Raw genomic sequence first — 12,759 nt, forward strand, 5'->3', positions numbered from 1 at the left:
AACGTATAAATAGTTTTGCTTGAAAACATTTCTAAATTACCCGTCAAATTTTCTTTCTTCCCATAAATATAAATTATCAAGTTCCTAGTATTACTGTTTAACTTCTACCATAAGTTAGTTGTATTCCTTCATATACTTGAATGGGAACTTATTCGAAGTGATCTCCCAGTATATTTTATCTTTCTGAACAAAATATATTCAACTCAGTATGTGCAATTTCTGAATGTGGAGTCACCTTCAGCAAGTAAAACCAAATTTCATACTCACCAATTGTTTGTATAAATGATTAACTTACTTATGTTGTAACAGAATACTTTGAATTGAAAAGTTTCTAACTTAACATTTCTGATAATCAGTCGTTTTTAAGTTTTATGTTTATTTTTGCAGGTGCTCATGCTTATAATACTGTGCGCCCTCTAGCGTTTAAAGATGCCAACGTCTTTTTCTTGTGTTTCCTCATCAGTGAGCCCGACTCTCTAGAAAACACAGTGTATCGAGTGAGTAGAAAAAGACTTCCTTAGTTATTCCTTAGCCTTTCAGCGATGATTTTAATGCAAATATTTCTTGTTACATTAAGATAAGGATTAATGGTACTGCTAATTAACAAAGTCTACTTAAAAATGTTTTGTTTACTTCTTTTGTACTTTTTAACATAAATTCTTCAACTAGAAAGGGTTTTGTTTTTATAAAATTTTGTTACCTGGTCTTGTTAAAGGTGAAAAATATTTCTTATTGATGTTATACTTTGCCTGTTTTTAAAGTGGAACTATGAGTGTATTATATATCCCATCATATGAATAATTTTTAATATTTGCATTATATTTAAAATCATTAAAACTGTGATTCCAAGTTACAAACTACAGTAGTTAATATTATACTTTGTTGAAAATAAAAACTCCTTTTCTTTATAATAATTTTCGTTTTGAAAGATACTTAGTAAACTTGTTATAACTATTACTTCAAAGCATTGAAGTTTCTGTTATTGAAAGAAAATCCATTATTTATATTAAGTTTTAATGAGATTTTTCCCCGTTTTGCTTCCTTTCCCAGTTTAATGTTTGTAAACGAATATTAAAGAATACCAAATTATGTAGAATGGATTTCATGTTATATGGTTTATAATAAGTGTCACTTTAACGAAACGTTTTATTTCCATCTTGCCATCAGATAATTTAGGTGATCATATACGAAGATCACGTTTATTTTAGCAACAGCTAAATATTTATTTGAAGCGTTATCAGAGGGACAAAACAATTTAATGGATCCAACATTAAATAACTTGCTTTAGGCCCGACATCACCTTAGAAAGTACAATACGACTCGTGTAATAGCTATATTGAGGTACTTACAACAATGTTATACACCCTTTCTGTAGTGTTGTCGGGCTTTACATAATTTATTTAGTGTGCTATCCATTATACCGTTTTGTGCCTCTGATGAAAGGTTGTCATCACTCTCAAAGTTATGGCTACAAACAAAATGGCCTTGTTCACGGGTAAAAGCAACGTGTTCGTCAAAAACAAATGTAGGTGACTACTGTTAAAAAGATTATTACTTACTGGTGTGACCTTATATGGCATTTCAAAATGATTTCGTCACATAATATCCAGATACGTTGATTGGTTAATTTTTGATATATATATAAATATATAAATTTACACGGGTTTATCGTTATATTGGTCCGCATTATTTCATGCGGAACAGATTAATCTTTCAAAAATTACACAAATTATTTGTTTTTTTCTCCTATTCTGCAACTAAGCCTCCTCCTCATGATAAGTATGTGATAAAAATTACGAATCAATAAGGTTTAAGAGTAATATTAACTTTATAAGTTATATAGATTACTCGAGTCTAGATTTTATTGCATTCATAGCACGTTTCTGAAAATACACAAACCTTATGAATTTCTCAATTTAAATTTAACCTCAAGAATGTCGTAGATTAATATCTATGCTCTCTTTTTTATTGCTCTTAAGTCTTAATTGACCCGGCATAGCCAGGTGGTTAAGGCACTCAACTCGTAATCTGAGGGTCGCAGGTTCAAATCCCCGTCCCACCAAATATGCTCGATCTTTCAGCCGTGGAGGCGTTATAATGTGACGGTCAATCCAACTATCCTTTGGTAAAAGAGTAGCCCAAGATTTGGCGATGGGTGGTGATGACTAGCCGTCTTCCCTCTAGTATTACACTGCTAAATTAGGAATGGCTAGCGCAGACAGCCCTCGAGTAGCTTGGCGCGAAATTCCAAACACACGCACAAAACAAAAAAGGGGCTCGATTCTCCTCCGTGGACTTAGCAAATAGCCTGATGTGGCCTTACAATACGAAAATGCGCGCACACACAAAACATAAGAATATTTAATACAATATTTAATGAATCAGAGAGTGAAAACTATCACATCATGTTAAGTAAAATTTCATTTTTAGATTTAAAATTAGTTTTTATTTAAAGTTAACTCTAGTTTTGATATCTGATGAAAACAGTTCACTGAAAATTTAAATTATGACGTAAGTATTTTCTTTCCTTTTTTGGGCAACAGTGCCTAAACTTTCCTTTCCCATAGGCCTAACCTCTTTCATCTAGGTTCAGTAATGTTTTAATTGAAGATTTCTGTTGTTTAGCACATTAACAAAACATTAACAAAAGTTTTAATATTTCTCTCCAGTACTTTCGTATACTCTTAATTTCTATGATATCGTAATAAATACGTTCCCATGGTTACGGGAAAAAATTGCTGTAAGCTTGTATATTTCATTTAATCGAACTTCATTCGATTTGCGATATTCTATTTATTATTCAAAAACGTTTCCTAACAAAATAAAATAAAAATAGAATATTTGGTTCAGTGGAGTGGATATGCTTGGTTTCAAAATGTGTGGCTCTTTTACTGCATTGAAAGTTGTAAAAAATGAGTGTTTATTATTTCCCAAAGAGTTGTCAAGATAATAATAACGTTCATTCGTATTGACCAACTCAGCCATACAATATCAAATCTGTGGATAGAGTCCATTGTATCTATGAGTGAGATAGAAGTCGGTTCAATCACGAAGCTTATCTCAAGAGTATTCAACATGGATGAGATCCAAGGAGCAGTTCATTGCCATAATAGTCCAAGATATACAGATATAATAAGGTCACGGTTAGTAAGAGCAACATCATACATCGAAATGCAGTTAGGTTCAATAATGCCTGAAAAATAGGCCTTACTAATATTTTATCCTTTTACGCACAACTTTCAGAGCGACATTCTTATCAGAGAATAATTCAATGTATCCATCACATCAAAACAGTCTGGAGAGTACTCTTACAATTGAGCACAACTAGTTTCAAGGTATTTTTATAAATATTTACTTTTTTATACTTGCATCTAAGTCAGATATCAACAGTTCCTTACTTATTTTCATTTTGATGGCAGCCATTTTGATTCTTTATGATCTGAACATTCTTATAGAATGTTACTATTTTAATTTTTGCAGTGAGCTCGTGCTATCTGAGCGGTAAATCTTAAGGTTCATTACGCTCTAAAAGCAACAAGAAACTCAGGTTTCGCTATTCTTTATGGGCAGAGAACAGAACAGTTACCTGTACTATTTTGTGTTTAAAAGAAAAACAGTAATTGAAGTAAAAGACGTTTGTTATTTTTCAATAGCTAAATTCTGATTAATCTTATGTATCGTTTAACGCTATGTTTGTTGCGATAATTGATTTGTGAATCAGTACAACGGGTGGGAAGTAAAAAAAAAAATTGTTTTTGAATTTCGCGCAAAGCTACATGAGGGTTATCTGTGCTATCCGTCCCTAATTTAGCAGAGGGAAAGAAGCTGTCATCACCACCCACCGCAAACTCTTGGGCTACTCTTTTACCAACAAAGAGTGGGATTGACTACACATTATAACGCCTCTACAGTTACAGGAGAGTATGTTTAAAGTAAACTTATGAGTCCCTTACATAAATTTATCGGCATGGCCAAGCGTGTTAAGGCGTGCGACTCGTAATCTGAGGGTCGCGGGTTCCCATCCCCGTCGCGCCAAATATGCTCACCCTTTCAGCCGTGAGGGCGTTATAATGTGGCTGTCAATCCCACTATTCGTTTGTAAAAGAGTAGCTCAAGAGTTGACGGTGGGTGGTGATGACTCACTGCCTTCCCTCTAGTCTTACACTGATAAATTAGGGACGGCTAGCACAGATAGCCCTCGAGTAGCTTTGTGCGAAATTCAAAAACAAATATATAGATTTATTTCAAAAAACAAAATAAAATTTACCACTTTTAGCTAGAGAATATTAAAATTTAACTTTTGTTCTTATAAAAATCTACTTTGAACAACAGACTGATAAATTAGAAATAAAGCGACTTCTTTTGAATTTACATAATATGACCTTGTATTCTCTCCATTTTTACTCGTATATTTTAATTAATGTCCCATCAGAACTGTTCTCATTGTGCCCGTATTATAATCATTATATATCCTAATTGCATTACACTATCAATTAATCTTTTCGTTTTAATACATTTAAAACTAATTTTCAGAAGAAAGAGAATTCTCAAGTTTTAGAAATATTAATATTTAGTTTCGTAAAGGACAGCATTGCACAGAAACAAACTAATAAGATGTGAACACGAATTCTCATGTGTCAGAAATATAAGGCCCCTGCTAGTACAGCAGTAAGTCCACGGGTTTACAACGCTAATATCAGGGGCTCGATTATCCTCGGTGGACTCAGCAGACAGCCCAATGTGGCTTTGCTATAAGAAAACACACACACACGGAAATATAAGTATTTAGTTTCGTAAAGGACAGCATTGCACATAAACAAACTAATAAGATGTGAACACGAATTATCGTGTTTCAGAAATATAAATATTTAGTTTCGTTTATTTGTTTGTTTGTTTTTTGAATTTCGCGCTAAGCTATTCGAGGGCTATCTGCGCTAGCCGTCCCTAATTTAGCAGTGGAAGACTAGAGGGAAGGCAGCTAGTCATCACCACCCACCGCAAACTCTTGGGCTGCTCTTTTACCAACGAATAGTTAGATCGACCGCACATTATAACGCCCCCACGGCTGAAAAGGGGAGCATGTTTGGTGCGATCGGGAGTCGAACGCCTTAACCCACCTGGCCATGCCGAGCCATTTAGTTTCGTAAAGGACGTCATTGCACAGAAACAAATTATTAAAATGTGGACACGAATTCTCATGTTTCACAAATGCTTTTCTTCCTAACGAAATATATGTAATAAAAACTAATATGTTAAAGAGTTATACAGATGCGACAACAGTTTTAACCACTTTCTGCTTTTGCTCGAAAAGTCCAGTTTTCAACTGTTTTTTTTATGTTTACAGCCATGTAGTTAACAACCTGACTTACCAATTTTGCACGCTACGCTCTATCCATGAACATGACTTACTGATTTTGCACTCTAAACTCTGTCTATGAACCTGACTTAATAATCTTTCACGCTACGCTCGATCTATGAACCTGATTTAATTAATTTTGCACGCTACGCTCTGTCGACGCCTTTATAAAAGAAGGAGCAGTCTATCCGCCTTCTTACACCAAATAAAATTACTATAATTATCTGTCAGTTATACGCCACAAAACAGTTGGAAGATAATTAATATTTTTAATACTCTATCTATCACAAGGCAAAGGACAGTGATACAAAATAAGGAAAATCATTCCCTTCAGTTCATTTTTATGCAAAACAAGTATTTGATGATTCGTCGTATGATTTGAAAAAAAACAAAACAAGATACAATTCTCGTAAGTGAATATTTACATCTTTACAGCTACGAAATTTCACTTTACACAGACTATAATCATCACGAATCAATTCGAATCGTCGTTGTGTGCATAAAATCGTAGTATATTAAAATTATGATGAACTCTCAAACATTTTTCTGAAAGATCTCTTTCCAAAATACCTTAAGTGTCTGAATCCGTATGGTAAGAAACAACGCATCTCCCAAGGGTATTCATAAGTGCTTAACATGGAAACTATTCTAGGATCCACCGTATTTGATCCTAAGTTTAGAAGAACAGTTTTTACACTCCAGATATTTATGAAATAATTTTTATATCTTCATTAGGGCTTTTGAGGCTTCACTAGGGTTAATATATATAAGAGTGTATTAAACCAATTCTAGAAAATGTTTAATCGTTTTCTTGGCCAGCTCGTCAAATAACTCGTATTAAATCAATTCTAAGCAAATTATTTCATATCTTCCAAAAAGAAATCCTTTAAGTAAAACATCTTATTTGCTGCAACATTTATTTCTACTCTTGGAGATAAACGAATTTTTTGGAGAAATTTTACTTCCCTCATAATTTTTGTTGAAATTTGTTTTTCGTTTCTAAACTCAACACTTTCCCCATACGACTCTGCAACATCGAAAGTTTAATATTGTAAAAACTTTATAGGTATAAATTGCGTTGTACTTTGTCCAGTTTGTTTAGTTTTTATACGATACAAGTTTATGTCCTTCTATTGCTTAGCTTTCCAATATTACACGTAATAAACAAGGAAAAGGCCTAATCCGCCAGTTTCTTTATATTGGTAATTCGAACCACTAAAAGACCACACGCTGTGTGTTACTTTTTCATTCAGCACGTACAACAATTTAAAATAAAATCGCTAGTGCGTACAGCCCTAACAAGAATGATTTCATCACGTAACATCAAAATACGTTTCAAGAAATAATGTACTGAAGTATGGAAACAGCTATTTAATTAAACAAGAAGGAATCATCAATTTTAGGTAAGATTAGAGTAAATTAACCTATGAGACCTTTCTTTACCTTTTCATTAGCTGTATTTTTGTGCGTCAGCAATACCGGGGTGGGGGTGGGGCGTATATCCGATCCAATTTCATTACGAATCAGAATCTTAGCAAACTACCCTAAATTATTTTACGCAGGATTAGAGTAAATTAATTTATAAGACTTTGGACATTGCCAAATACATCAATCGAAAGGGTTTGACCTCTGGAGTCTAAAACTGTAATTCGATCTAAAATCGATAAAGAGATCACGGAGCAATAAACTAAAAGTTTGTACTTGAAAAAGCAAAAAACTTAAAGCCGTTCGTTCTATTTATGCATGTTTTAATATTATTGATGTTTATACACATTTTTTAGTATTACAGAAAACAGCTTACTGTTTAATGTTCTATTTCAAGATAGAAGACAAGAAGGGTAGTAGAATAATATGAGGTTTTTTACACCGTAGTGAAAGCACCAGTTTATTAGTATTTTTGGTGTAAAGTCCTCTACCTCTAAATCTCTTGAGGAGATAATCGCAGAGAGTGTATTTTAGTTTTAAAAAGGTGTTATCAAATTTGAGTGGTTTCAAATCGAGAAAAACACCAATTATAAATGTAAGACGAATTCTAAATAACTCTTGAACAGTGATTCAGAAATGAAACATAATATCAAGCATGCTTGACTGTGAACTGCACGTGTATGTATACATGTGTCATCACGTCCTATCGTGACGCAGAATGAATGGCAAATAGACGAGTTCAGTAGCCCACACTAATTTTATTTTAAAATAGAAAGATCTGGTATTATTAGAAGAACGTTGCGATATGGGACGCGGGGCACGTGAATAGCGTATTATTATAGAAACTGAGACTATTTTTACACTGCATATGTGTGTAATATACAAAGCAATCAGACTCTATTCAACCAAAATTCTCTCCACCACGAGGAATCGTGCCTCAGTTTTTAGCATTAAAACTCCTCAAATTGGACTTTTTCTCACCATGTGACAATATTTAATAAAGCAAAAAATAACATCTGTATTAACTAAGTTTCTGTGCTACACTGATTTGTTTTTAATCCTCACAGTCCACCAGCATTGTGGACCCACTCCACCCTAACATTTCGTCATAGATATGCTCCTCAGCCCCCCGCTAGTACAGCGGTATGTCTACGGATTTGCAACGCTAAAAGCAGGGGTTCGATTCCCCTCGGTGGGCTCAGCAGATAGCCCGATGTGGCTTTTCAATAAGAAAACACACACACACTTCTGATATGCTCCAACAACTTTTATTATTATTTCTATTCCATATTTTTAGATTTGCAAGTGTTTCAGCTTTGTTATGCATTACTGATAACATACATGTTTTTTTTTTTCTCTATTCCTTGTCATATTGTAAAGTAATATCGATTTTGGTTTTTTCCAAGATTTATCACTGAGATATCGAACAAATTATTGTAAAGCTCTACACCTTCTGCACAGTAGAGTTAGCTTTAAAAGATGGTTATCATTGTTATTATAGGTTTACTAATTTTATGTCAGTTAACCAATTTCCAGCGTTTAAGATTATATGCGTGAACTCCTCGTGTGAAGAAAATAGTTTGTGTTTATGTTCTCATGTGCACTTAACTGTACCTTTACTGCTACAGAATAGGTATCTGTGCAACAATGTATGAAGTGTGAAACTATCTCAAGAATCTTATTAATGTGATTTTTCTCAGTAATCTGATTAGCGTAAATGTTTCTCAATAATCAGAATAGTGTGAGAGTTTCTCAGGAATCTGATTAATGTGAATTTCTTTCGGGATTAGACGTAATCACGCTAACAATCGTCATTTGTTTAAAGCACTTTGTACGTAACATGTCATATTAAATGTATTTGTTTTCACCTGTTATCTGCTTTTTCTCTTATGTTTCAGTGGTATCCAGAGGTCAGAGATCATTGTCCTAATGTACCGGTCCTCTTATGTGGCTGTCAAAGTGACCTTCGCACGGACAGTGACATTGTAACCCTGCTAGCCAAATTGAAAAAATCCCCTGTGAGCTCAGAACAGGTTAGCAAATATTTATCAGTGATATCGAGAAAACCCACTTGTAGAGAAATATGTATGTAAAAACGGCTCGTTTGGGTTGAAAATATTTTACGTAGAGAAGTGAACAACGTTTCGACCTTCTTCGGTCATCATCAGGTTCACAAAGAAAGAGAGTTAACGAAATGTTGTTCACTTCTCTACGTAAAACATTTTCTCAACCCAAACGAGCCGTTTTTACATATATATTAGCAAATATTTGTTGGTCAGCTAAGAACACATCAGTAATATATCTGATGTGTGGGTAAGGACAATAATGTACCTGTCGGGCAGCTAAGAGTCACGTTAGTAATACACTTTTTGTCAGATTAGCAAATACTTAACGATCATTTGAGATCATGTCAGTAACATATTTACCATCTGTTACTATCGGACATGGCTAGGTAGTTATGCAGCTCGATTCGTAGTCGTAGGGTCGCGGGTTCGAATCCCCGTTACACCAAACATACTTGCAGCGGGGGGTTTTAATGTGACGATCATTTACGCTATTTTTGGTTAAAAGGTAACCGAAGGGTTTGCGGTGGGTGGTGATGACTAGATGCCTTCCTTCTAGTCTTTCCTAAATTAAGGACGGCTAACGCTGATAGCCCTCGTGAGGCTTTGCGCAAAATTGAAAACCAACTATGGAATATTGTTCGAGTAGACATAAAGAACAAAACCTAGTACGAGTTACAGATACCTAAATATAAGCAAGTTATCCTACAATGTATGGAAATTTAACCAATTAAGATTTCTTTGAAACCGTGAACTGTTTTGATACAGATTTTTGTATGTGAAAGGAAATGAATATATCGCAAAATACTGTAGGAATTTATTTCAATGAAAGTACAATATTTCATTTTTGAGAATGGAGTAATGTTCAGTAAACTTTTAACTGTTTCTCTAGGCGTTAGCAGTTTCAAGGCAGATTGGTGCCACCACCTACGTGGAAACATCATCCAAACTCAGCGGAAGGAGCGTGAGAGACGCTTTCGAGGTGGCAGCACTGGCGGCACTGGGCAAACTCAACAAAAACCACGTGACTGCTCCACTTCATGTTACCTTCGTTAAGTCCAAATATAAGTCTAAACTCGACTTAAAGGATGACTTCCGAGATCGAACAAAAAACTGTATAGTGATGTGAGATTACAACACTATCTGTATCTTCTAAATGTAGTGCTAGTCACGTGATCTGTCATGCTTGGTTGCTGAACTTGTCACTTGATTCTCAAGGCAAAAACATATTGCACGGAATTGTCTCAAGTCAATCGTCCTGTGCAGAATGCCTTTAGTATCTATCCTTGTTGAGCATAAAGTCCAAAATTACTACTAATTACTGGGACGAATAACAACGTAAATAGTCAACAACTGTTCTAAAAGTGGAAATACTAAAGGAAAAAAAAAAACAACTTAGCTGAAGGTTTGAAGTAAAAGAACAAAATCAATAATTTAGCTTTCTAACGTCGAAATTCCAAAGTAAAGCTTAAAACTGAAAATATATCGCAAACAGTTAGGAATGAAAAGGTCGTGTTTTCAGACAACATGGATAAACATGAATTACACACTTGTGAGTAATGCAAGGAACAATACAGCGTAATATAATTACGATAATATACGTATAATAGACGTATACAAAAGCATATTTACAGTAGTTTGTTTTAAATATGTTATGTAAATTTTAGACGTGTTAAAGAATGTGGAGATGCTTTTGTTAAATATACGCAAATGAAACGCAGTAACATAGAAAGGATTTTGGTGCACAACAGGCTGTATAACACTGTTTTGGTTCAATTGGTTAAATCAAAGTTTTTTTTTAAAGTTGTCTGCTTAATATAAAGTCATTTGGCACTGATATTTTCGAACTATAAATACCAAAGAAACTGTGGTATTAAATAAATTTTAGTAAGCCACACAAAATTGCTAAGCTTACCCCAAAGCTTCTACGTTGTCCTCATGTTTCTATATAACAGCAATTTAATAAGTGTTATATATCTGAGTTTAATATTATTTCATTTAGCAATTGTATTTCAGTAACGAAAAAAATTCATGTGAGGAGAGAATACATCTCAGTATAGAACTGTTCAATTTAACAAATATTATCAAACTTTTTTAAGATACTTTTGTGACTAATTTAAGAGAGATATATCAGGGTTTAGTATAGACTTGCAATACATTTGAGTTTATTTTTATATTTCTTTCTGTATCATGAGGATATGAGACAGTTTATGACAACTGTTTAACACTTATTTTTTCTCATTCTCAATATTATTATCATCCCGGATTTTTCCCCCCGCTAGTACAGCGGTATGTCTACGGATTTACAACGCTAAATTCAGGGGTGCGATTCCCCTCGGTGGGCTCAGCAGATAGCGCGATGTGGCTTTGCTATAAGAAAAGCACACATCCCGGATTCACTGTATTAAACACATTCAATAAAGTGATCCTAAAGTGGATCACCAGGAAATCATTACACAGTTTTGAATTATTTGTCAACTGTAACAATTGTGAAAAAGTATATAACCAATATACCATGTCATAAAAACAAAACTTCGGGTTTCTTCTGTATGTGTTTGTAAATTTATAATACGGTGCTACCGTGACTTATAATTCTGTGCGTTTTTGTAAGAAACTAAAATTGATTACGACACACCTCTAAATATAATATCTAAAAAAGTAATAAACGTTTTCTTCTTTTGTTTTCGAACATTCAGTTCGCAGTATAATGTTGCCTGTGTGTGACTTCATGTCAGTAGTCGAACGAAGGGTAATATATATTTACTAATAAACTATCATATTTAGGCAGTCAGATTAAATACATATTATTTTTCTTTAGTTGCTTTTATTCAAATAACAATAATGCTAGCAAGTAACAATAAATTAATGAGAAAACATTCTTATTTCAAATGTTCTGTTTCTTACAAGTTACGGCGTAATGGATTGTTTTATGTTATTAAGTAATAAAATATAAATTTTCGATGCCTGTTTATTAAAACATGATTAACTAATCGTTTCTTTCTCTCTATATATATATGTATATTTATAGATATATAGATGGGGTATTGTGAAAACGGTTTAAATAAATGAGAAGAAATGGGAAGTGATAATATTTTAAAGTTAATATTTTACTGTTTTTTTTAATGTTCTAGCTCTATCGGTGAGATCGTGTGTATTTCTATTTATATTACCAATGCTAGTGACTAATACATTGTATGATTGTAAACTTAGATTCAAAATAATGTTACATCAAACGTACTTCAGCTTCAAAATAACTTGTAACAATGCTGCATACTGTTGTCAGTAAATGGTTGCTTATAATTTGTAATTGCTTATCTAAAAACTAAACATGAAATGTAATGCTTCCTTTTGTAAGTCATGAAATGTCTCAATGTTGAAAAACAATTTGTAATAACTTGGAATGATGCTTTTTTTGCGCTAAGAATAAAATACTTTTCTAGAATATTCCTAATGTTTATTATAAAAGTCAAAACTTGTGTTCGTAGTCGATGCTTTAAGAAACTATAAGTGGGACAGCGACAAGTCTACAGCGGAAAAACGCTAAAATCCAGCGTTCGATTCGTCGCGGTAAACACAACAGATAGCCCAGTGTGGTTTTAATAAACTGTTTTTACTTCACTCAAGCCATACAACTAAACGCAATATGTTTCAAACATCAGTTTTTTGTTAATAACAATTTATCAAACTGTTAATGTGTATCACTGGCAAATCTTTCTTTCTCAAGATTTTATTTTAATTATACCTTTGGCTCAGAAATAACGAAACGTATAAAACTAGTTTTCTCTTAAATATCAATGTAAGTGTTTGTTCCTGTTTGTTCGAGAGCATTCGCCCTCGATTCATTTCATGAACTTCAACAAAGACATATTTTGTCCTAATCATTACACAAGTAATATAGTACTTACATCTTTATTC

At 33.5% G+C, this 12,759-nt stretch overlaps 1 protein-coding gene across 3 annotated transcripts in view; it reads left to right on the forward strand.

Annotated features, from left to right (window-relative positions):
* Positions 1 to 12,287, forward strand: part of LOC143246179 (ras-like GTP-binding protein rhoA) — an 88,938-nt gene extending 76,651 nt beyond the window's left edge. For all 3 annotated transcript variants that reach the window (XM_076492392.1, XM_076492391.1, XM_076492390.1), the window contains 3 exons: positions 388 to 497; positions 8,680 to 8,814; positions 9,737 to 12,287. In XM_076492392.1, the coding sequence (XP_076348507.1) occupies positions 388 to 497; positions 8,680 to 8,814; positions 9,737 to 9,973 (482 nt within the window). In that variant the 3' untranslated portion in view covers positions 9,974 to 12,287. The remainder of the gene's footprint in view (positions 1 to 387; positions 498 to 8,679; positions 8,815 to 9,736) is intronic.
* Positions 12,288 to 12,759: the final 472 nt, after the last annotated feature.

The sequence above is a fragment of the Tachypleus tridentatus genome, chromosome 3 (assembly GCF_004210375.1).
Source record: "Tachypleus tridentatus isolate NWPU-2018 chromosome 3, ASM421037v1, whole genome shotgun sequence".
Lineage (NCBI taxonomy): Eukaryota > Metazoa > Arthropoda > Merostomata > Xiphosura > Limulidae > Tachypleus > Tachypleus tridentatus.